Raw genomic sequence first — 22,781 nt, forward strand, 5'->3', positions numbered from 1 at the left:
TATTTTACGCTTATATAATAATAATAATAATTATTATATATAGAGGAATAAAAATAATAATAACGTATATCTTTTACAAACAGTAAAATTGTTCTCAATAATAAAATAAACTCTAATCTTTGATAAAAGATAATAGACAATAGATTTAATAATAAACAGTATTAACGCACTAGTCTTTCAAAATTTAGTTTATCTTTACATACATCCATACATACACGTGTACGTATGTACACGCATGTACACCATCAGGTACATGCATGCACTCATACATACATAGATACGTACGTACATGGATTCATACGTACATATATATATATATAATATTATATAATATTTATATTATATATAGTAAATATAATTAGGATAACGACGACTTCAATCCTATTCAAAAATTTAGCGTATATCGATGTTGTATATACGCGCAACAATTCATAGTTTTTAATAAAGTACATAAACTATAGGGGAGGGAACGATTATTAGAAAACGAATATGTAATTATCTATTTTAACCGATAATAGAAACTTCCTACGCTTAGAGATCTAAAAGGTTCACCGAAAAGTTTAAGTTACTTCGGCAACAATTGAAAAATATAAATTCGTCGCATGTCGTACATCGCACTAAAAATATCACGCACCAAACGGAAATATTCAATTTTAATTTCTCCAAAAATTTTTGGAAGTTAGATTTCAATATAAAAGAGATTTAAATGATAAGAAACATAATATTTCTTCGTTAGTTAAGTTAAACGGCGACTCGAAGACAAAATTTTTTGCTAAAAATACATGCAACTTGTCTATAAGAGTTTTCAAAAAATATAACGAGCATTAATTCGAAGATTATAAGGCACATATTTAGGTCACGCTGATTACATGTTACACATACTTCATATTAGCGTTGCACAAACCCCGTTTCTTATTCCGGCACGCTGGCCCATTAGTAAATTAAAATTCTTCTTTTTTTTTTATTTCATTATTTACATGAATGGACGTGCAAATGATTGTCTGTATTATATTCTACGTATTATCATAGCAATTCTACTTTCAGCTGACATCTAGATCTCATCGTCACCTGCTACAAGTTTCTCTTGTGCATTTTTCCAATTAATAACTAAAACTTTGATCACATAATGTAAGTCATCTTTTACTTAAGAGAAAAACACAAAGTTCGTTTAATCTTATACTCGTAAAACAATTATCGTTACCCTGTATATATAGCATTATAATTGCACACTACACATTAATATTTCCCTGGTCATGGTAAAGTATTCATGCACAATATTCGATACTTTGTGGCGAACACTGTTTGTTTTCGAATAAAATCTAAATGGTAGAATAAGACCAGTTTCTACAATCGTGTGTCTCGAATGCTTTCGGTCGATCAATATCACTCAATTGAACACTCCATACATTGAATTGTACCGTCGTTCCGTAGCAAGCATTTAGTCAAAATCGAAAATTAAGTATTAGGTTTATAAAGCGATATACAGAATACCATTGCACATGGTACGCTCAGGCATACGTAATTGCAACTCGACAATGTTACTACATAAAGATCGATCTCAATCATTCATTTATAATAGAACTAAATGATAATAGCTCTGAAACATATTGCACTCTTACACGATGAAAATCAAAGATATGCCACGTTTCCTCGGAGACAAACCTACTTAATAGGTGTGTGTGTGTATATATATTTAAGATAATATATATTGCAAACGACGAAAACATTTTTACATCCCTCCCCTATAAAACAACGATAATAACGCATTACATTCGTTGTGTGTACGATTAAAAATATAATTGGGATAAGAAATAAAGATAATTGATCGATAGATAGATACAAGAAATATATCACGCCTGACATACCTATTGTGGCTTAGTGTTGTAGGATTGTATGAACTCAGAGAAGGTAAAGTGATCCAAGTTGAGATTTTCGTCGATCGAGGGAAGTTCGCTGTGACCCATCAACTCCACATAGTCCATGTCCGGATTTGTTCGCCCAACGCTTGACTGGCCAAGGCCCGGAGCGTAGCTACCACAAATTAAAAGCACAACTCCAATCACTGGCATAGTAATGAACAAGAGACTCTTACTGAATCAAAACATATTGCGTGTGATACGAAACCGATTCGATCCAATTTTGTTCTTTTTTTTTCTTTTTCCTTCTCTCTTGATTGACTACTTTAAAAATTCAATTTATCGCTTATATCATACATACGAATCATTAAGAATCGTCTATTTCGTCGAAACGTGTGACCGATTAGCCTGATAGCGGTACAACACGGCAAAGGAAATACAAACAACCACAAGAAATCCCCAACCTAGCCAAGATTGATCGGTCACTTGAGAGCTATTATTTATCCCCGATTTCTACTCTATTATAATTATACCTATTGTATGACTCTATTTAGACGAATTTTTATTAAAATTCTAGTGCCACTGCTTCATAACAATTTTGCAATAATGTTTAAATACACTCGATTGCCAGTACTAGAATTGTAACTGTGATTGGAGTTGTGTTTTTTATCAGGAGTAGCGTTTATGCATTTAATTTTCCGTTGCTGTGGTTGTACCGGCTTGCTCCAGGCCTATGCCTTCGATTTTTCAAAATTTCGTGTATTACTTTTACACATGCACAGATTCGTAACACATTACTCTTTCACATGGATTTATATATAAAAAGATATATGTATATGTACACACATGTGTGTGCAACACGCACATGTGTATATGTATGAGAGAATATATATTTATACATACAGAATATTATTAGCGATACAACAGCTTTTTCACTTTTATTTGTTTTGTTTTGTAATGCCATGGATAAGCCGTTTCTCTTTAAAGAAAGATAGAGAGAAAAAAAAAGAAAATTTATAAAATTTGGCAGTCTGAGGAGAACGCATATGTTATTGGTCCTTAATCTGTTATCTTTTTATGTTCATTATTAGTGCTACAAATTACGTACTATAACTTATGATAGAAACAAAGGAAAAAAGAGCGAAAAACTTAAAAAGATCGATGATCTTTACGCCATACATCCAAAGATCCTCCAATCTACTGTATCTACTTTATCCGTTGGACGGATTTCATTACAATTTGCTTTACAAGTAATTTTATAAAGTTTGAAATATTATAATATAACTGTATTATCCTCTGTACTACAAAGTATCGCTTAAATCTTCAGAATAAGCATGAAATAGCCTATTTATCAACCATTCCTTTAAGAACGTATTTCTGTTCTCTTTAAATAGTAGTAGAAACATTCTTGTGGAGGACTTTGGAAATTTAATAGAGGCATTATTGAATTATATCGAACTTTTTAATAATGCCACTTAATACTAGTCATATGCTTATTGATAAAAAATTATAATATCAGCATAGAATACTGGATAACATGAAGGTTAAATCTTTGCGGACGGGGCCGCTCGACGAGAGGTATCGGTGCGCGTAGTTGAGAAAATATACACGTTGAACGTTTGCGTTATTCATTGTCGAGGCTTATATTATTTTCATCAATATTTAGTTCATCATCGCTGTCACTATCATTAGAAATATTGAATCTTCTGAACCGATTGCTTATTGAACGGAATTTGTTTCCACTGCCTGAAGCACTGTCGCCGTCTTCTATCTTGTCAAGTTCAAAATAATATTCGTCATCACTACTATCACTATCGAACATGTCCTTTCTAGATTTTTTAGGCATCGTGTATAAAGTATTATAAAAAATATAAAATATATAAAAAGCTTGCTGATTCGTCTGGTAATGCCATTGAAAGACTGAAATTCGTTTTGACTTGACCATCATCCTACATCGCGAGTTTACGTTAAACGGAATATAAGGTCTCATCGCTAAAGATCTATAATTTTCTTTCATCAAAAACATAATACTGTTTAGTTTACTATACTTATGCGTAAATACGCGTAAATATTTCAGAAAAATAGACGTACGCCAGCCACTTCAAAATAAGTGTCTGGAACTGTGAACAGATTCGGGCGGCTATTTGCCGATACTCGTCTTCAAAGGGCTAATTTAAAACAAAATCTAATTGTAAGAGGAAAAAGCTGAATAACGCCAAAAAATTCGTTAACTTCAGCAATCGTCAGTATCGTGTACATAATAAAATATGCTTTTTATCAAAATTGTCTTTATGCATCCAGTATTCTTCAGTATACAATTTACTTAATCGTAAATAAAATTGTTTGATAGGGTTTAACGTTACTTACACTTTCATTTAATGTTATAGTAATCAGATATAAAAATTTTCAAAATTTCATTAAAAAGTTTACAAAATTTGAAACTACAGTATTATTGTAAATTATAATATTTGCTAAATGTTCGCAAAAAGAAAACATAAAAAAAACAATACTGACATTCATCTGCACAGATAGAATATAAAAGACATGCAAAGTGTTATTAGTTGTAGGAATGTGTCGTTTCTGCCTTTTAGAAACTCTTCATTAATCTATTTTTATTGACCAAACATTAAGTACTCAAACATCATGTCGATTCGATATGTTATTAGTAAACAGTACATACGATAGTCGTATAATATTATATAAAATAATTATTGCAGTCACCGGAAATGGTATGTTATGAATTAAAAGATTCAGACACACTTCTTAGAACATATACTTGTCCGATATTTAAATACATTGCACGAAGAAACAAAAAAGAATCTTTGCATATCTTATATTGAAATTTCTATGGCAGCTTATATTAATAAAAAAATGTATATGATACGATTGATATTTTAAATCCAGGGGACTGACCTGGAAGCCACTGATGGAGTATCACGCGTTACAGAGGGATCTGGACTGTGCGCTTGAAATATAGTTGATGGTGTTGCTGGATAACTACCACCGGGACCACTTTGACCGCTACTTCCTACTCCTACTACGGAGGAATGCGACGGTGTTTGACCACCGACACCAGGCCCGCCCCAACCAGGTACGTGCGTTACCAAAAACGGTTTCACATATCCATTTGCCGATGTAGATTGATTTTCTATGATAAAATATATTTTACACAATCTCAATTCAAAGTATTACGAAAATGAATAAAAGTGAAGAAACGAGAGTAAAGGATATTTACCTGTAAATGGCGTGTAATATTTAGAAAATGCTTGATCTTTCGATATGTCTGGATAGAGATAAAGCAGGTGTTGTAAATCGGACACACGATCAGCTAAACTACGTATCGCAAAATCTTTGCTCGTGAAAGGTTGTAACATGAAAACTTCAGTCTGATCTACAAATATTAATATAAAATTGGAGAATATTGACTGAAAGAGAAAACAGTAACGACTCTAGTTCAAAGTAGTAAAATGTATAAATATTTACCTCCAACCCAAGCAATAGTAACACCACCAAGTTCAGAATCTGAAAAACGCATTAGAAATGTTCCTGACGCACAACTCGCCAACATTTCTTCCGCTTGTCTCTTTCTCACAAATCCCAATATATAACCGTCCATCCATTGACTTTTTAAATGCTCCCTGGTTAATTTCATCACAGCATAAAACCATTCCCAAAACGTAAAATTTCTTTCTGGTAATGGCTCTTTGCAAAACTGTGCCCAACTCAAAAGCAAACTAGAGTAGTCTTGCCCACTTGCATTACCACCGCGAAACGCTTTTTCCGCGAGAAATCGTAAATTATCTTCCGTTAATGAACGACCTGTCGCAGATTTAAATTTAACATTTAATGCTTCAGCTACTTGACCCCATGGAACTTTATCAGGCACTGCAAATGGTACTCTTCCAGGTTCAGCAAATGCATTATCCCATGTAACTGTAGCCCATGCGTGTGGTTCTTGATTTCCATGTACAATTACTACAACTGGTAAACTTAGAGTCCAAACTGCGAATACCAATTCACCTCCCCCAACGCTAAATTGCGATTGAAAGAGAAGGGAAAATTTTTCATCCATCACAGATTCCGTTCCTTTTTTTTCTGCTCTTTTGATCTTTTTTAACTGCATATTACGAAAGCTTACAGAAAGTTGTCTTGTTGCCTAGAAAGTAAAAGCATGATGGTTCATGTTTTGTTTTAGCAATATAGTGAATTATGATAATTTTATTTTCTTCTTCTTACCTGATGATATTCCATTGTCCCCGTATTATTTAAAATTTCACCGCTAGCTTCTCCATTCTTTGCCATTTTATCGCTCTTTAATAAAGCATTTGCTTGAGCTTCACTGATAATGCTCACCTTAACTTGAGGAGGAGTCATGTGAACATTCAATTTTCCGCCAACAAGCAAGCGTACTGTACTTGTAAAACGAGTATTAGTTTTCATTACTTGCGGTGGTTGTTTTTCTATGATGAATGTACTTGTAACTAACGAACTAAGTAACTGTGTAATTTGGGCATTTAAAGTAGGAAGAATATCTTGCATTCCTGGTGGTTCTAACGCAAATTTTTGCTTTAAACGTTCTGCTTCTTTAATTTGTTGACGATTAAGCCAAATTAATTCAGCTAAGCTTTCACACCATTCTTGAATAGAATCCAAATTGCTGTTAAATAGCGCGCCATTTCCTGCTAGTTGTTGATCTCTTTTCCATCTAGATAAATATGTATTTTTATCTTTACAACTTGCACAATTATTTGAAGAGAAAGAAATTGAACAAGTTTTACCTAATAAGTTCATCGTCTAAGACTCTAGATTGCAAGCTGTTTAATCTAGTAATAGTATCCTTCAGTTTGTCAGCTAATGTCAGTCGTAATTGCATTAAACCTGCTACTTTATGGTTCAGTAATTGTTCTTGTTGCTCTTTTTGCCTATAATAGCATTATTTTCATTATTTACGTTTTATTATTATATACATCAATAAGATAGAACACCTGATATTATTTTGATTTAGATCAATATTATTATCTATAGCAAAAAATATTGCAGATCAAAGGAGATCAGTAAATTAAGATGATAATATCAAGTGCCTCATCCTACAGTAGATATACACAATATTATTAACCCTTTGTCCTACCCGCCAACTCCCGATTGCTCGGGCCACAATAAACAAGTTCGGTCATGTGTTAGCTGTTTAGCCGTGTGCTCGAACTTGCACAAAATGTATGCGTCTTATGACATGTATATTTCGGCGCAACAAAAGGAATTGTGAAATAATAAACATATTTGGGCACAATTAATACTTTTAAGATATCTGAGAAGTAATTATGATCGATTCATCAGTAAAAAATGATTTATTATTTGAAAGCGGATAATGCATCAGTAACAATTTGAAAATTAATACTTAGTTTAAGATAATAATATTTTGTGAAAACTCGTAGAAAATTAGTAATCTTCAACTGTGTGATATTTTTCTAAACAATGAAACACAATAGGAAACACAATATTACCATCACTATCAATATCAGAAGAATCTACCGAATCACTATCCACAATAATAACATACTTCTCATCATCATTAATATTAGATTAGAATATCATATCATCAATATTAGATTTTCTCTTTACTGACATGATAGGTATAAGGTTTTTTAATTCCTTTAGCGAATTATAACCTAAACATGTGAACATAACAAAGAATTACACATAACTAAAGTAAGAAAATATGGACCGCAACTGAACCACGAGTCTGACTTGTGTTGTTTACATTTATCCCAAATGAAGTATCACGAGCCAGGCTAGTGTTGTTTACATTTGATCAGCTTATTGTTTTTGTCCCAAATATTTATTATGGGTCTCACTCGTTGTTGTAGAACAAAGGGTCAATTATATAAATATTTAAATACCTTCTAATTTTTTTCTCCATATCTAAATTTTGTTGATTTTGTGGTTGCGTTGCAAGATGTTGAAGATGTGCATTTAGCTTAGTACATTCGTGATAACTAATAGCAAATGCCTCCTGTTCTTGCTCCATTTTTCGCAAATCTTCTCCAGTTTCTTGAGTTCTACGTCGCAAAGACTCAACATGTTGGGCTATTTCAGCTATAGCATCACTAATCAATCCTACTTTTCCTCCTGCCATACTCATTAATGCACCTCCTAAATTCTCTACTTGAGATACTAATTTCATTTCTGTTCCTAGGCAATGTCTAATTATTCTAAATAACGCTGTAGGATTATGTGTATATCTCTGCTGCATTAAAAAAAGATACATTGTGTTAAATTAATATAGTTCAAATTAACTGTTAACGCTTCATTATAAAACTTACACGAAAATTTTTTGCAGCTTCCATTAATTTTAATTTTGTTAAAAACATGTCATCTGTGTTTAATGAAGCTGCCTTAGTTTCTAATTCTTGAATTAGAGATCTCACAAGAGTAGCTATATATTGTTCATATTGTGGATTATCAGGTTCTATATCAGTCCTATAGTAAAAATATTGCTCCAAATATTCTATATACATATATATAAATTAAAAGATAGATGAAAGCAAATATATTTAACTTACCACATTTTTTCTTCTATCCAAGAAGATAAAAAGTGTCGGACCTCAATTGGAAAATGTTCTCCATAAACTGAACGTACTTCTTGCAATGCATCTTGTGGTAATTGTTGTGCTTTTGCCCACAGTGACATTTTGATTGTAATTATAAATTCTTCACCTTAAACATATTTAGTTGCGTTATTATTTTTCACTAATTAACATTAATGTTTCCATTGAAAGAATATTAGACGTGCTTGCTCTAAAAATAATATAACCACAAACTAACAATCTACTTGATATTTGACAATATTACATTTTCGAATTTATTAATTAATATTTTTAATAAAGATCTATTCATTAGATATTTCGTCTATATTTCTTGCAGAATGTGTAGTATCAGTATTACTTGATAAAACGAAATGCTCGATATTATCAGAAACCGTACATTCTTTTAAAGTGGATATATATACTTCCGAAACTCAAGTAAGAAAAATTACATATATTTAATATTATTTTAAAAGATATCGAATAAATTGAATTAAATAAAATAAGTTTACCGATTATTCAATTTTTAATTTAATTTTTTGAATACAATTCAAAGAAAAGAGTATGATATCGAAATTTAGAAATAACAGAACGTAACGTATTGTAATAACGCGTAAATAGATAAGCGGGAGGGGCGAAAGAAAAAGATGTTCACTTTAAGAATTGGTTACACTCACCTGCTGCTAGTCCGCAGACAGAAGCAACTAGGATTTGTACTGTATGATTCCGATACCTTCAGTTTGCTTCGATTTGTTGAAGATGTAACCTTTGAACTGATCAAACTCAGTCTACCGCGCAATAATTGTAAACGTAATGATTGAGGGACCGGTCGCACTCGCGAATCGCATCAATAACTCTCCCCCTTCTGTGTTACTCACATCAACGCGGACGTCGACGAAGTCCCGCGAACGGAAGAATTCCGAGAATTTCTTACCGTAAATGGCGCGACACAAAAGGGAGAGGGTAGGGCACGTGACAAGGCACCAATTACGCATACGCAAAATCATGATTTTCTCAGGGACGTACGAAATGGAAGAAAATATTTTTATCTTTGATTTCAATAATTTTCTTTGTGATTCTTTTGCATTAATGAAATATATCTTAATCGTATTTTTCTTATAAGTTTATCGCAGGAAAAAGCACGTTATATCACAGTACCATTAATTTGATAACTTTTCGATAAATCAATAACTACTAAACATGGCGGAAAAGGAGGGAAAGGTAAAGAGAGAAAATTTGCATGTTAAAATGTACAATTATTCACTCTCCATACATGATACAAAAAGCGTATAAAGAATATTTTCTTAAATGTTTACATAACGTTATAAAACGTTGTAACAACAAACGTTATAAAATGTGTAAAAATACTGTACAAATATAAATATACAATACTTATATAAATACCTTTGTTTCCTTTGTTTCAAAATGACTTAACAGTTTGAAGAATTAAAGGTGGAAATACAAGAAATACAGCACCGGTAAGATATGTTGCCTTACTACCAATACACCAGAAAGCTGAAATAATAATTCAATATAAATTACTGAATTAAATGATTCAATATTCTATCTTTACCTGAAGAAGCTACAATAGGTCCACAAGCTCGTGCTAATGCTCCAAGAGAACGAAAAACACCTGTTATTGCACCTTTTTGATGATCTGGACCAATACGTGTTACAAGCGTCATCATACATGTAACAACCATGGCAGTTGCTATAATGTATGAAAAAGATATAAAATTTTTATTTATTTTAATCAAATATAATAAATAATCCATAGATATTTGTTGTATTTCATATACATAAATTTATGTCACAATATACTCACAAATTGCAAACAGAAATACTCCAACTGACAATGTCAATATATCATTTGCTAAACCTACACAGATAAATGCTGGAATAATCAGCCATAAACCCTAAAATATTTAATATATAATAATATAATTTAATCAATGTAAAATTAATAATGGCAGAAATAGTTGCTCTGTGTTTTCAAAATATTTACCAATCCTGCAACAGACTTTGTTTTATTAGGTGGAATTGTTCGTACCCAACTTCCCTGCAAAATTGCCATAACTAATCCAATTCCCAAAAACATCCATCCTTGTTGCATGCTTGTAAATTTAAACAAATAATGAGTTAAGAAAGTTAAGGTAAATTCCAAGCCACTATACACGAACAAATATATGAAATATGCACAACCCAGTGTTTTTAAATCCTTTTTGTCTGAAATTGTATATATATATATATATATGTATATATAATTTTTATTGATTTCTATAGAATTTATAATATGCTAATTTAAAGCAACTTCACCTTGCAAAGTTAGTCCAGACACTCCATTAAATTGGAATAGATCTATAGGATTAATGTAAGTAAGAATTCCAGAGGCACCAGTTACAAAATTACTGGTTCTACAATTCAACGGTAAAGATTCTTTTAAGTAGCAAACAGTAAAAAACAAGTCACTCGCTGCCAAGAAAAGAGCAAATACTGCAGGTATTATGTACCAAGTCCCTTTTCTATTATCACTAGAAATCCATGAAAAAAATGCTCCTATCATTGGACCTGCTACAAAGCCTATAGAAAAAGCTATGCCAACAAGTGCCTGAAAATAAGAAAGATTAACTTATTTCTTTATTTACATTCATCTGTCTTCAATGTATGTTGCATTTATTCATATGTTTATCTTAAACCTCACCATTGCTTTTCCCCTTGTTTTTGGAGATGTAACATCACTAATGATAGCCATTGATAAATTAATATTTCCTTTACTAATACCTCCAACAAATCTTGCTAATACAAATATAGCAAAATTACAAGAAAGTGCCCATAACAGGTAAGACAATGCAATACCTGTTAGACAAAATATCATCAATGGTTTCCTTCCATATATATCTGATAATGCTCCTACTATCGGAGCACTCAAAAATTGTAGGAAAGAATACATAGAACCAAGAAAACCTATAAGATAAATTATGCACCTATGTTAATACACATTAATATATCAATAACTTAAATAAAATGAGGAAAAGGACTAACCACCGTAAAGTACTGTATTGACTTTATCAGGAGCATCAAAAAATTTTCTTGCATTTTGTATGTAATACAAAATTTTAAAATATATGCCTTGATTATCTTCTATTTCTTTATAATAGTCTAATAAAGCTGGTAACAATGGTAATATCATAGTAAATGCCAAAAGGTCCAGCAGTAAAGAAATAAATATTATCTGGACAGTATTATCTTTTATTTTAGCCATTATTGAATATAATATATTATAACAGCGAAAGTACTTAATATAAAAACTTTTAAATAATACTGTAATTTAAAATATAAACTATGGTCCACTTGTATCAAATGGACCATTAATATTTTCAATATTTCATAGCTTCCTCTTATTAATTATCTGCATAGTTGATAGTTGAACAATTTCACTTTGACATTTTACACAACAATCTTTGTAGCAGGAATTAATTCTTCTGAAAATGTGAAGTTTTGCTTAGCTGTGATACTTTCTATTTGTGCCATCGTAAATACTTTGAAGAATTAATTCCAACGAGTGAAAGGATTTGACCTACTTTTCCCTGTATCTCTATTTCGGTAATTCCTTACCGACTGTTCGTGCAATCAATAAGAAAGAAATCTGTTTTATTATTGGATCAAAACATTGGGGAATAAAGTATTTTTTATTGTTCCATCATTTAGAGTAGTTTACAAAATTATTTATAATTATGTCTCTATATATATTATGGTCTTTAGAATTTTTATATACCAAAAAATAAATCCTCTCTTTATTATGATTTACATTAACATATTAACTGCCGCAATGATTTATAACTGCTGTTATATTAAAAAATAAAATTGATAGGACGTGTATAATTATTTATAGATTATATCTTTCCGAAATATTTTCATTTCTAGTATTACCAGAATAGTATCAGTAAAAGATAATGATGTAAATAAAAAAGAAATGGAATAAGTTCCCAAGAAAATTGGCCGAAATAATAAGATATCTTTTATATATATTTGCATTGTAATAATGAATATTGTATTCATCAAATCATGATTAATCAGTAGTTTGTTTTTATTTGCCAGTGAAGCGAAAAATAGCACAAACAGGCGCACCCAGAAACATTATGTATGTTCAACTTCCGGTTGTTATAGACGATATAAAGTATTTGTATACACGGACACGTTTGAATTCGACCACGGATTCACTTCCTCGATACGAACAAAGATCTTTTGAATTTCGTCTCGAAGTGTAACGTCGCTCGGAACGACCGTTTGTTAACTCAATACATTATTACGAATAGATAGATCATTATGCATAAAATCTTTTTCTATTTAATGTAAACGCAGATTAAACAGATTACAAAAGATATAAACATCTGTTTAACATCACTAATTATATTAATGGTAACACAAACATTTTTATAAGGTATAATATTAAAAATAAGAATTTCTTTTTTAATGCAGGGTGATTGAAAAATTGGTCGATTTATACTTTACACATATACATACATAATTTACATAGCGTACATATGAACGGTTAACAAATATAAAGGTTCAATAGTTTGAAAAAATTAACGAAAATAACACAATTTTTTCTATTATTACATGCACTATTAATTCATATATGTATTTGTACGTAATGTGAAATTATAGGAATAGCTTCAAACTACGCATAGAACAGGTGGTCTAGAAGGCAGTATGTAGTGTTATATCGTGATGAAAATTTAAGCAAGGGATTCAACGCTTGCCATCTGGGCCCTATGGTGTGAAGCACATGCTGCACATTGATGCCATTCTCTGACATGTGTCGATATACTTCAAAACTTTTCTTATTTAAAGATAAGATAACAAAAATAACACTGCAGAAAAGAAATTCTAACTTTCTACGAAATTGATCTAGCATTAACCTTAGCATCACGCTAAACATTCAAGAAATCGCCTTAAATATTATAACAGATTTCAATTTTATTCTTCACTACAGATAAGAATCATAGATACATTTTGCAAAATTAAATGCTGATGACAAATTTTCTACTAACATTCTTTCGTTCCTGAAAATAAACGTAGTAGATGAACTCAGTGAATTTTGAGAAAAATTTAAACGAAGCATACCAATAACTACCGCATCAGTTCGTTTCAACGAGAGCAGGTATGCAAAGGAACAAAAGAGCCGAACTTAAAATCCCGTGAGGGTTTTCGTGGGTAATAAAGAAGAAAAAAAGAAGGAAGGAAATAAAGGCGGAACAAGGTAAGCAGATGGAAAAATCCCTCGGTCGACAAATTCAACAATTTTCTAAGAAACGTAGCTATCGTAAAAGCACGGTGGAAATTCGCTGAACAATGGGAACAAAGAAAATTTTCGGGTACCACGGCGGCCTACGTACCGGCTGTATGGCAAGCTGCATCGTGTGCTGTTACACACCGTAGAAAACCCTATTGCTCGCGTAAGCTCTGTATTATGAACTAGGTGTACGAACCTTTCGAAATCAGACAGCCATCGTATATGCCATAAACACGAGTAGACCCTCTCTTTCATGGATTATAAATCCTTACCCTGAACGGTATTAAAGGGAAGATGATGGTCGGTCAACCCCCAATACAACGAGAAGACGCATTTGCTAGAAGGTATATTGAAAACGGGATTCGAATGCTGCGATGTCGCAGTTTGAAGGGTGAGAAAAAAGAAACCAACTGAAATGAACGAAGGACACAGGTAGATAGGAGGGGAAGGAGGAAAGAATGAGAAGAGTGAGAGAGGAGGTGAGGAGAGGGGCAGCGAATGTTCGGACAAAAATAAGGAAAGAAAGGGAAAAGGAAAGGACTAGCGAAAAAAGGATGGAACAACACGGTAGAAATAAAGAGAACAGAGGAGTACCGTATGCGTTCGACCCGTGTACATCTATATAGAGTGTATAGTACCAACATAGGAATAAGGATATGTAAGCGCGCGTGCCCGCGCAACCGACAGCAGATGCGCTCGCTGCGGCAGCTGTCCTCCTACAAGTGGTTCTCAATCATTCTCTGTTTTTAATCTTCTTTCTTCTTTTGCGTATCAACGCGTGTCAACGCCAAATCAAAGAATGACACTAAGATAATGTCTTACTTGAAAACTTACAGCAACTCGATCAAACAGTTATATCATCAAATTGTACGTTTTTCAATTAAACATATCACGTACTTCGTAGGAAAATATTTCAGTTTCATTTTCGAATTTATTACTGAAAATTCTCAAGGCGAGAATTGATTGTAATTTTAATAAATAAATAAAAAAAAATTTTTCGAATTTGTCTTTGCTACTTCAATCCTATGTGTTTACATAATATTTTTATGAATGTATACTAAAATGACAGAACCAGGTGTTAAATCCAATTCAATTAGTTTACGGTCAAATTAGTTGATCTCGTCAACTTGTCAAAAATTTAATTATTCTATCCCAAATCTATTAATTAAGTTATATGTATTGGAATCAGAATTATAATTGATAACAATGTTTATGTAGTATAACTGCAGCAATTTAACTTTACAGTTAAGGTAATTGTCAGAGATATATATATAATCTAGAAAAAATGATATTTTATCATCGAAGAAGATATTTAACCATTGATGTTCCTTTGTCCAAGTTTTGAATGATATATGTTCAACGTTCGCACGTTTAATCATTCGTAACTGCAACTACGTAGTACAAACTGCAAGGAAGCTTTGTTTCTTAAAACAAATATACAGAAAAGCTAAAGACTTATTTTAAGTAAAAATTCGTTTTTATTTAAAAATAAGCTGTTACGTATTTATGCATATTTAGTATGAGTTATGCACGATAATTTTGAAACGATATTTTTAAAACGTCACGAAAAGTGTCACTGCGCAAATTGTAATAGCCTTACTATTGTAAGATTCGGGTGACCCTTTTTTCCCATAGGACACCTAGCTAACAAAAAGACAGAACAAGAAGAACCGTATACGTCACGTACTTGACAGGCGGAGCAAAATTCAGGACAGCTGATACAATTTTGGCGGGCTTTAACGATAGATCTGCGCTACAAAGTGACCCAAGAAGGACGAGGAAGGAACGTAAGATAGAAAGAAAGAATAAAGCCACTCGAATAAATAGGAGAAAGAGATAGGTAACAAGAAAGTAGAAGGAAGGTGACGGAAGGGAAAAGAAAGGGAGGAAGAGAAAGGGATAGCAAATGGGAGAAGAAAAGGGGAGGAAGTTGGAAGAATTGAAGGTAGAAACTGACGGAGAAAGACGGAGAGTAAAAAGAGATCGAGAAAAGGACACGAAAAAGAAAAAGAGGGAAGCTTTAAAGTTGGTTGTTGCTGGTGTTCCTGCTTCGTTGCTGTTAAATAAGAATAAGCCCCCACCATCGACCCTTAGGGGTACCTATATAGCTGGGGGCTTTCATGTACTTGGGACCCAAAAGGAATAAAGAGAAGAGACACCTGGTCACGAGCAGCAGTTTGTCGAGAACTCTCTGGGTGGGATGTTGTCACGTCTTTCGTGCTTCCTTCTCCAGAAACACGAGCTCAACGAAAGAAGTTTACGTCTTGTTATTGTAATCGCTAATATTATTATTACCGTTGTCGTCGTAGTTATCATCAATGTATTGTTCTAAAATAAATCGTGATACATACGTTGTATTTTGTCGATAGTGTCGTGCAGTGGACGAATAAACTCGGATCGTTTGGTTTTCTACGTCGATTTTACGACGTTTACATCGCACTTTCCAACTAGATGAGAGACGAAACGGGACGAAACGGGACAAAACATTGGACGTGACGAGGGGTAAGGAAGAGAGGATAACCGTAGCGCGGGATATTGGCAACCGGTGAAGGACGTCATTTATTTTGATTTGGGGGTTAGGGTGTACACCGGCAACGTGTTTTTGTCAAAATGTGTATTACTCACTGCGATATGTCTGTGACGGTTACTGAGTAGCGGACTGCAAACACTATCTACCTGCTATTTTATTTTATCGTGTTCGAAAAGAGGCAAGATCGAGGAAATGGCTTGTTGAAAATTGTAGTTACCGAAACTGTAGAAAGCCGTTTGATCGAATGTGCGTCGTAGGTATGTGCGTGAAGATTAACCAAGAAAATTATAAGACCTTCCTTTAAATTTAAGTCTTAATATTAAATTAAAGTGTTCGAATAATGTTTGACTTAAAATTATACGGCGCGTACCTTGTATGTTAATCGTACCCGGTTTCTACGTAATATTTGTGCACGAAGCTGTAGTGGACCCAAACTCGTGTACAAAATAACACTAGCACACGATCTATCATAATTCATAACATAAATGAATTAAAATGGATAGAGTTCTCTTTGATTTGGAAATGACTAATTTGAAGACCGAATCGAAGAGATTGTGTGAAAATACCTGATTGTAAGATAGTGGTTTTTTCAAGAGCACGTGTTTACACAAAGATTCGATGAAGGCTTTTGTTTCCAATCATTACACAACTTTCCTTATAACCTAATAGAAGCAAATGTTTTATATAAACAATTGTTTACGTAACCTCGCTGCACATATAAATTTCATTGTTCTATTGTAACTTATCTTGGCACGAGAAAATCTGTTATTTTGCATAGAAGATAGGCCGAGATTTGTGACAATGTTTTATAATATAATTCTCAATATTGCACTTGTCCCGGCCTATCGGAATGCATTATATTTCATCGTAGAAGACAGAAACAAACAACGATCGATGAATATTAATGGAGAAAGGATTAACAAGAAGACGATGGTAATCATTTTACCTAAATTCGTCGAGGATACTAACAGGTTGGGATGTGGGCATTATTTGTTGAAGGTTAGATCAAATTGCACTCGTCCCGGCCTGCTAGATCTATTCGACCTATCATCTGTTGCGCTTCCGATACCGGACTAAAATATCCTCCAGATTATTCATTCTTCGAAAAGCTAATAATGTACACAAAATCTTTATCTTTTGTTACTATAAAAATATACTGTTTATTTATGTATATCGATATTCGTTTTATTTAGAAATAAAAATGGACAGGACAAAATGCCCTCAATTCCTTATATTACGTATACTACGTATATTACATTTGGGTATATCCAAATAAGTGGCATGTAACATCTAAAATATATTAGATTTTAGTGACAGATGTCAAATTTTACATTACAAATCTTAAATGTACATATTCTTCACAATTAGATAAAATTTATGTGTGAAATGGAATAATAAAAAACGTTGAAAAAATTAAGTTCGTTTTATCTTAAATTCATCATCCTAATCCTAATATCGCAAAAATTTCTTTCTCTTAGTTTTAAAGTATATTGCAATAAAAATTAAAAATCGATGAATAAGTTGAGAACTTTTACTCTATTAATTTCTACTTATATCTATATATTTACTAATCCATATTATTGTTTCGTTCAGTAAATTACAGATCATATACATAAGCTTCTAGAAGTCGATAATTATTGGATGATTTGAACTTTAGTACCGTTAAAGATCGTTAAAAATTTATTTGTAATTGTAAACGAAAAGGAATCAATTTTCCTTTTTCATAGTATCATTCTCTCACGATCGAATTCGTTAAATTCATGAATGATTCGACCAAGAATAGAACAGAAGAAAGTGATGGACAATGATAGATTCGATATTTCTTTGTTCATCTTCCTAAGTAATACAAATACAATATGATATGTATTGTTGCTTAAAAATTCATACTAAAGTACGGTTTGATTTTTTTTACTGTAGTGAAATACAAGGAAAAGAGGAAATTAGCTGAAAAGAGAAGAAGGGAAAAACGAGAGGACTAGGGGTTAAGTTACGTTCGATCGAATAAGAAAATACAATGAAAGTAGTCGAGCTAATGTCGTTTCTCTTGTTGGTCGGTGAAACACGAATTTTGTTTTTCATTCATATTCTTCAAGTAGAAGACGTGGTGTAAGCATCCCCTTTTAAGAGTCCCACGGTTTGAAATAAAACACCTGGCTTCTTCCCTATGTGAGCACTATATAGTATACGTACATGCACATACAATTACATGTTAACACGTTTACGCGCACGCATATTCTCACGGCAGAGAACTGCTTCTCTTCGCGGACTGGTTTTGGCTTCCTTATAAACTTTATTCAATTCTTTGTAATATGCCAAAGGGTATACTTCAACATCCATACGTATATATGTACACGTATACGTGTATTTACTATTCATATGCTAAACAATAAATGCGCTGAAAGAAATGAATCTCTATCTTGTAGATACGACGGTGCAGCTGCCATATTCATCTATTACATATACATATGTATATATGTATATATGATGTTCTTATAAAACCAGAGATAAAAATGATGGGCGAAGCATTTAATAAGAAAGGGTTGAATATATTTCTTAAGGAAATTTTTCTTTACACGTTCCATCTTCCATTAGAATGTTCCATATTTTCTGCAGTGTTTTACGGTCAGTTTTACGATCGATTTTGTTTTATTTTGTACATTATTATTTTAATCACAATCTAAATATATATATGCTGTTATTCATCTATAATTTTGTTTATGTAATCTTTCTGCATAACAATATTTAAATAATAGCAAATAGTAAATTTGTCTATTTTTCATATTGAAGTTCTGCAAATTTTTTTCATGAAAGATTACTTTTGAAATGTTTTACATTCAAAACAATCAATGTCGATCATTTCGTTAAATATCAATTAATATTCGATTTGTTTTATAAACTGCATCATTATTTGATCAATTTAATATAAGAAAATTTAGAAATACAAATTATTGTTATAAATAAATACGCACAATCAATGTTCTAAAATTTACTTTTTATGAAAAGTAAAATTTTTTAATATTCCTTTATGTTCTACTATTTTATTCGAAATTTTTCTAATCTTATATTCAAATAATTGATTTATTTTATTATAAAGATATAACTGCAACTAAAAGATCAAAATTCAGTAGTGTGATAGAATATTAAAATAGTATTTCGTAATATGTAATGTAATGCTATATCGAATTCAAATTAAGTAGAAATTTATAAAATTGTAAAAATTTTTCGATAAAACTTTTATAACATTCTTAATTTATCTAATTTTGTAAATACAAAAAAAAGTAAAGCCTGCACATAGGCAACCAAATAGATGTCCAAGTCAGTTCAAGTAGAAACGATAAAAGCGTGTCGTAAACTTCGCTTTCGTATTATACACATGTTTTTGTTGCAATTATTTGAGAGACACAGTACACAGAATTTCACAGACAAATGTATATGTCACGTCTTAACTTTTGCGATTTTCAACTACATATTATATAATATTTAAATAATACGATTTTGTATTATAAACAGTATTTAATCAAGGTATTCATAATGAATCGTCTCAGATATCTTTTAGATAGGTTAGTAATGTTTACTACAATGAAATAATTTATTCAAGTTGGTAAAAAGATTAAGAATATTATTATTTGTTAAATAATACATATCATATTATTCCCCCCCTCCTCTCCCCAATATCAATAAATTATTTGTTTCACAGGACTTCATGTGTCGAGTTAAAAAGGTTAAAATCTTCATTATCAGTATCAAATTCTAAAGTTAAAATACCAGCTAGAATACAACGTGGTCCTACGGATATTTTAGAGGTAAATATACTAAAAATTTACTTTTGTAGAAAATATATCAAGGGAAATATATATCAACTTTGTTATTTGTACCTTTTTTAAAAGGTTCTTGAACAGACAATACCAAAAGATTCTGGTAACATCAGTTATTTGTACCATGATGATCCTTATTTATATCCACTGAGGAGAACAGAGTATCGTTCTTTTGCATTATCATATGAGGCAGGCAGAAAAGCTGCAAAATGGATTCATAATGAACACAGAGATTTGTTTCCAAAACATCTCTCAGAGCCAGAAATTGAAGTATGTGTTATTTAGTATTGATATAATATGCATATATTATATTTGGTGTATTTAAACATAAGTAATTTTTAATTTGTATTTAAGGCATTTACACCACTCCCAATATATACTGATAAAAGTCAAGTATCAGAAGAAATACTTCTACATACCATATCCAAGCGTATAGTGCCTGATGCTTTGCATATCTATAAGTTGTTAGACTATAATGTTTCTAATGATACAAAACAAATACTTTTAGAATTATTGTGTTTTTATAACAATGAAATCAATTCACAGAGTAATTCACGTTTAGAAGAGTGGTTTACTACAAAGCAGGATAAATATGTTTGGCAGTAAGTAGTAAAAAAAAGATAATGAAAATAGAGAATCACACTTACATTTTACTATTTTCAACAGTTTCATATTTTAGGTATAAGCCAGAAATCAATGAACTGTTTGAATTTTTAAAAACGCAAGATTCTTCAACAGCAGCAGCAGCTTATAACGCTATGATATGTGGTTTAGCAAAACATTCAAGAGTATATTAACTTTAATTTCTGAACGAATTTTTGTATATTTTTATCACATAATACATTTAAAATTTATGTTCTTAGATAAATGAAGCCTGGATATTGTACAACGAATGCAAAGAGAAAGATATTCCATTAAATATTACTACTTACAATTATTTATTGACGCTGATTCCAGAAAATTTTGGTTATAAGCATGAACTGAAAATGAAACATCTTTTGGATATTCTTAATACAATAAATAAGAAAAGGATTAAACCAAATGTTAGAACATTGAATGCTGCCCTTAATGTGATTAGAGTACAAATGAAGAATGATGAAGATATTGCATTCCGTTTGATTATGGACTTCAAACGAATGAATATAAAATTTTCGCTAGCATCGTATTATTATATTATAATTATATCTACGCAAAACAGTAATTATAGCTTATTAATGATTTTTTTTTAAATTTTATTTATTTACAATAGTTAATTATATCCCTCTCTTACAGATAAAAATGCGCAAGCTAGTTTCGTAGATATTCTACGCTCAATAGAAAATAGAAGTTTTAGTATTGAAGATCCAATGGATGATAAATTTTTTAAACATGCTATGTATATGGCTTCTACTTTCTGCAATAGAGAAGCTGGTGATATGATTCATAAGCTTCTTCTGACAGGAGACAATTATAATTTCATTTCATCTGCTGGAATAGTATGGTTTCTTTAATTTAAGTATTTGTATTAGATGATACAATTTAGTGCCCTTTTATATTAAAGCTTTTTATATAGGAAACCAGTTATTACGTTTCGTATATATCATTAGTATTATCAACAAGTACAGTTGATGAGTTTTTCGAATTTTACAAAAAACTTGTTCCAAACATATATGTGCCAACAACACGCTGTTTTCTAGAAATCGTACAACATTTAAAACATCATTCACCAGCAATTGTAGTGAAATATCTACAGAGATTATGGTTAGACATACATAGTCTATGTTACACAGACCTTTCATTGAAACTTGAAGTATTATCTTTAATGAAAATGGATGTTTTACCTGCTGATTCACCTTTAAAAACGGTTTTTATGGATGCAGCTTGGGATTGTTGGCAAGCTATCCAGGTTGGTTTGTTTATAATAGTAAATGACAAAAAAGTACATGTAATAAAAATAAACAATTTGCTATTGACAGACAGAGACAAAACGAGGAACATATTCTCCACTTGAAAATGCCACAACAGCTTGTATAGCAGCAATATTGTTGCATGGTGGTCGTATAGAAGAGAGTATTGAAGTTTTGACATATATTGTTAAAGAATCAGATTTATTTCTTCCAACAATGAAAGAAAAACAAGTGAATGAATTATTTGAAAGTTATATTTCAAAAGAATGTATTTTGGGAGCTTTTGTACGTATATTCATATTTATAATTAATTTTAGTTTGTTAGTTAGTTTGTTAGAGTTAGTTTAGCTTCTTCGAATTTAAAGTGTAACTTTAAGGCATTTATCTTTACAGCTTATTCTCGAGTATTCTGTAAATTCAGGATTTCCAGATATTGCTAAAATGGCCACAGAATTACACAATCTTCCACAATTAACGGATGCTTATCGCAAGGAATTGATTGATTTAGTTGGGGCGGAAGCATTAAATTCCTCTAATACCGAAAAATCAAATTAATTACGAAACAATTATGTTAATTATGTAATTACGTACTCTCTTTCTTTGTTATTGTTCTTGCAATTGTAAATCTAAATGTTGCATTGAACTATATAAAATTTATAAAACTGACTCAATTTCTTCATTAAATTTGTGTTATATGTGTATATTTCAATCAATTTGTCATTCAAAGAATAGAAATTACATGCGTGATTGATATGTATTAACGTCCTTGCCCCTCTAGTTAGGGTACTTACGATTAATAAATTATGCTGTGCGACAG

At 31.6% G+C, this 22,781-nt stretch overlaps 3 protein-coding genes and 1 long non-coding RNA gene across 6 annotated transcripts; 2 read left to right on the plus strand and 2 right to left on the minus strand.

Annotated features, from left to right (window-relative positions):
• Positions 1-118: 118 nt before the first annotated feature.
• LOC117209933 (signal transducer and activator of transcription 5A) lies at positions 119-9,366 on the minus strand. Of its 3 annotated transcripts, none has more exons than XM_033452401.1 (10): positions 9,115-9,366; positions 8,417-8,570; positions 8,177-8,333; positions 7,754-8,100; positions 6,635-6,778; positions 6,093-6,561; positions 5,340-6,012; positions 5,092-5,247; positions 4,770-5,004; positions 119-2,031 (listed from the first exon to the last, which is right to left on the minus strand). In XM_033452401.1, the coding sequence occupies exons 2-10, from the start codon at positions 8,542-8,544 to the stop codon at positions 1,866-1,868; spliced, it is 2,475 nt and encodes an 824-aa protein (XP_033308292.1). In that variant the 5' UTR covers positions 8,545-8,570; positions 9,115-9,366; the 3' UTR covers positions 119-1,865. The 3 variants fall into 3 exon arrangements, with proteins under 3 accessions (XP_033308292.1, XP_033308293.1, XP_033308294.1); XM_033452402.1 differs by lacking the exon at positions 9,115-9,366 and adding an exon at positions 8,799-8,820; XM_033452403.1 differs by lacking the exon at positions 119-2,031 and adding an exon at positions 2,431-2,593.
• A 164-nt stretch (positions 9,367-9,530) lies between these two features.
• LOC117209936 lies at positions 9,531-10,278 on the plus strand. The gene is made up of 2 exons (XR_004488013.1): positions 9,531-9,915; positions 10,017-10,278. It is a non-coding gene; the product is annotated as an uncharacterized LOC117209936 (long non-coding RNA).
• Positions 9,678-12,105, minus strand: LOC117209934 (major facilitator superfamily domain-containing protein 10). The gene is made up of 7 exons (XM_033452404.1): positions 11,480-12,105; positions 11,139-11,401; positions 10,754-11,045; positions 10,443-10,663; positions 10,263-10,353; positions 10,011-10,148; positions 9,678-9,952 (listed from the first exon to the last, which is right to left on the minus strand). Exons 1-7 carry the CDS (start codon positions 11,697-11,699, stop codon positions 9,858-9,860), a joined length of 1,320 nt encoding a protein of 439 aa, XP_033308295.1. The 5' UTR covers positions 11,700-12,105; the 3' UTR covers positions 9,678-9,857.
• A 7,352-nt stretch (positions 12,106-19,457) lies between these two features.
• LOC117209771 (protein PTCD3 homolog, mitochondrial) lies at positions 19,458-22,519 on the plus strand. The gene is made up of 10 exons (XM_033452128.1): positions 19,458-19,823; positions 19,961-20,066; positions 20,151-20,348; positions 20,433-20,680; positions 20,758-20,866; positions 20,942-21,275; positions 21,351-21,553; positions 21,631-21,963; positions 22,034-22,249; positions 22,358-22,519. Exons 1-10 carry the CDS (start codon positions 19,795-19,797, stop codon positions 22,517-22,519), a joined length of 1,938 nt encoding a protein of 645 aa, XP_033308019.1. The 5' UTR covers positions 19,458-19,794.
• The last annotated feature ends 262 nt before the right edge of the window (positions 22,520-22,781 follow it).

Source organism: Bombus bifarius, unplaced genomic scaffold, assembly GCF_011952205.1.
Source record: "Bombus bifarius isolate JDL3187 unplaced genomic scaffold, Bbif_JDL3187 scf7180000008194, whole genome shotgun sequence".
In the NCBI taxonomy this organism is placed as follows: domain Eukaryota; kingdom Metazoa; phylum Arthropoda; class Insecta; order Hymenoptera; family Apidae; genus Bombus; species Bombus bifarius.

Excerpts from the sequence above, each read along its gene's own strand:
- LOC117209771 (XM_033452128.1), top strand. The coding sequence starts at position 19,795 with ATGAATCGTCTCAGATATCTTTTAGATAG. Across the intron at positions 20,067-20,150 it reads GTCCTACGGATATTTTAGAG|GTTCTTGAACAGACAATACC; the intron begins GTAAATATACTA and ends CTTTTTTAAAAG. Across the intron at positions 20,681-20,757 it reads CAGGATAAATATGTTTGGCA|GTATAAGCCAGAAATCAATG; the intron begins GTAAGTAGTAAA and ends TTCATATTTTAG.
- LOC117209934 (XM_033452404.1), bottom strand. The coding sequence starts at position 11,699 with ATGGCTAAAATAAAAGATAATACTGTCCAGATAATATTTATTTCTTTA. Across the intron at positions 11,402-11,479 it reads CAATACAGTACTTTACGGTG|GTTTTCTTGGTTCTATGTAT; the intron begins GTTAGTCCTTTT and ends TTTATCTTATAG. Across the intron at positions 10,664-10,753 it reads GTCTGGACTAACTTTGCAAG|ACAAAAAGGATTTAAAAACA; the intron begins GTGAAGTTGCTT and ends ATACAATTTCAG.
- LOC117209933 (XM_033452401.1), bottom strand. The coding sequence starts at position 8,544 with ATGTCACTGTGGGCAAAAGCACAACAATTACCACAAGATGCATTGCAA. Across the intron at positions 6,562-6,634 it reads TTAGACGATGAACTTATTAG|ATGGAAAAGAGATCAACAAC; the intron begins GTAAAACTTGTT and ends ATATTTATCTAG. Across the intron at positions 5,005-5,091 it reads ATATTACACGCCATTTACAG|AAAATCAATCTACATCGGCA; the intron begins GTAAATATCCTT and ends ATTTTATCATAG.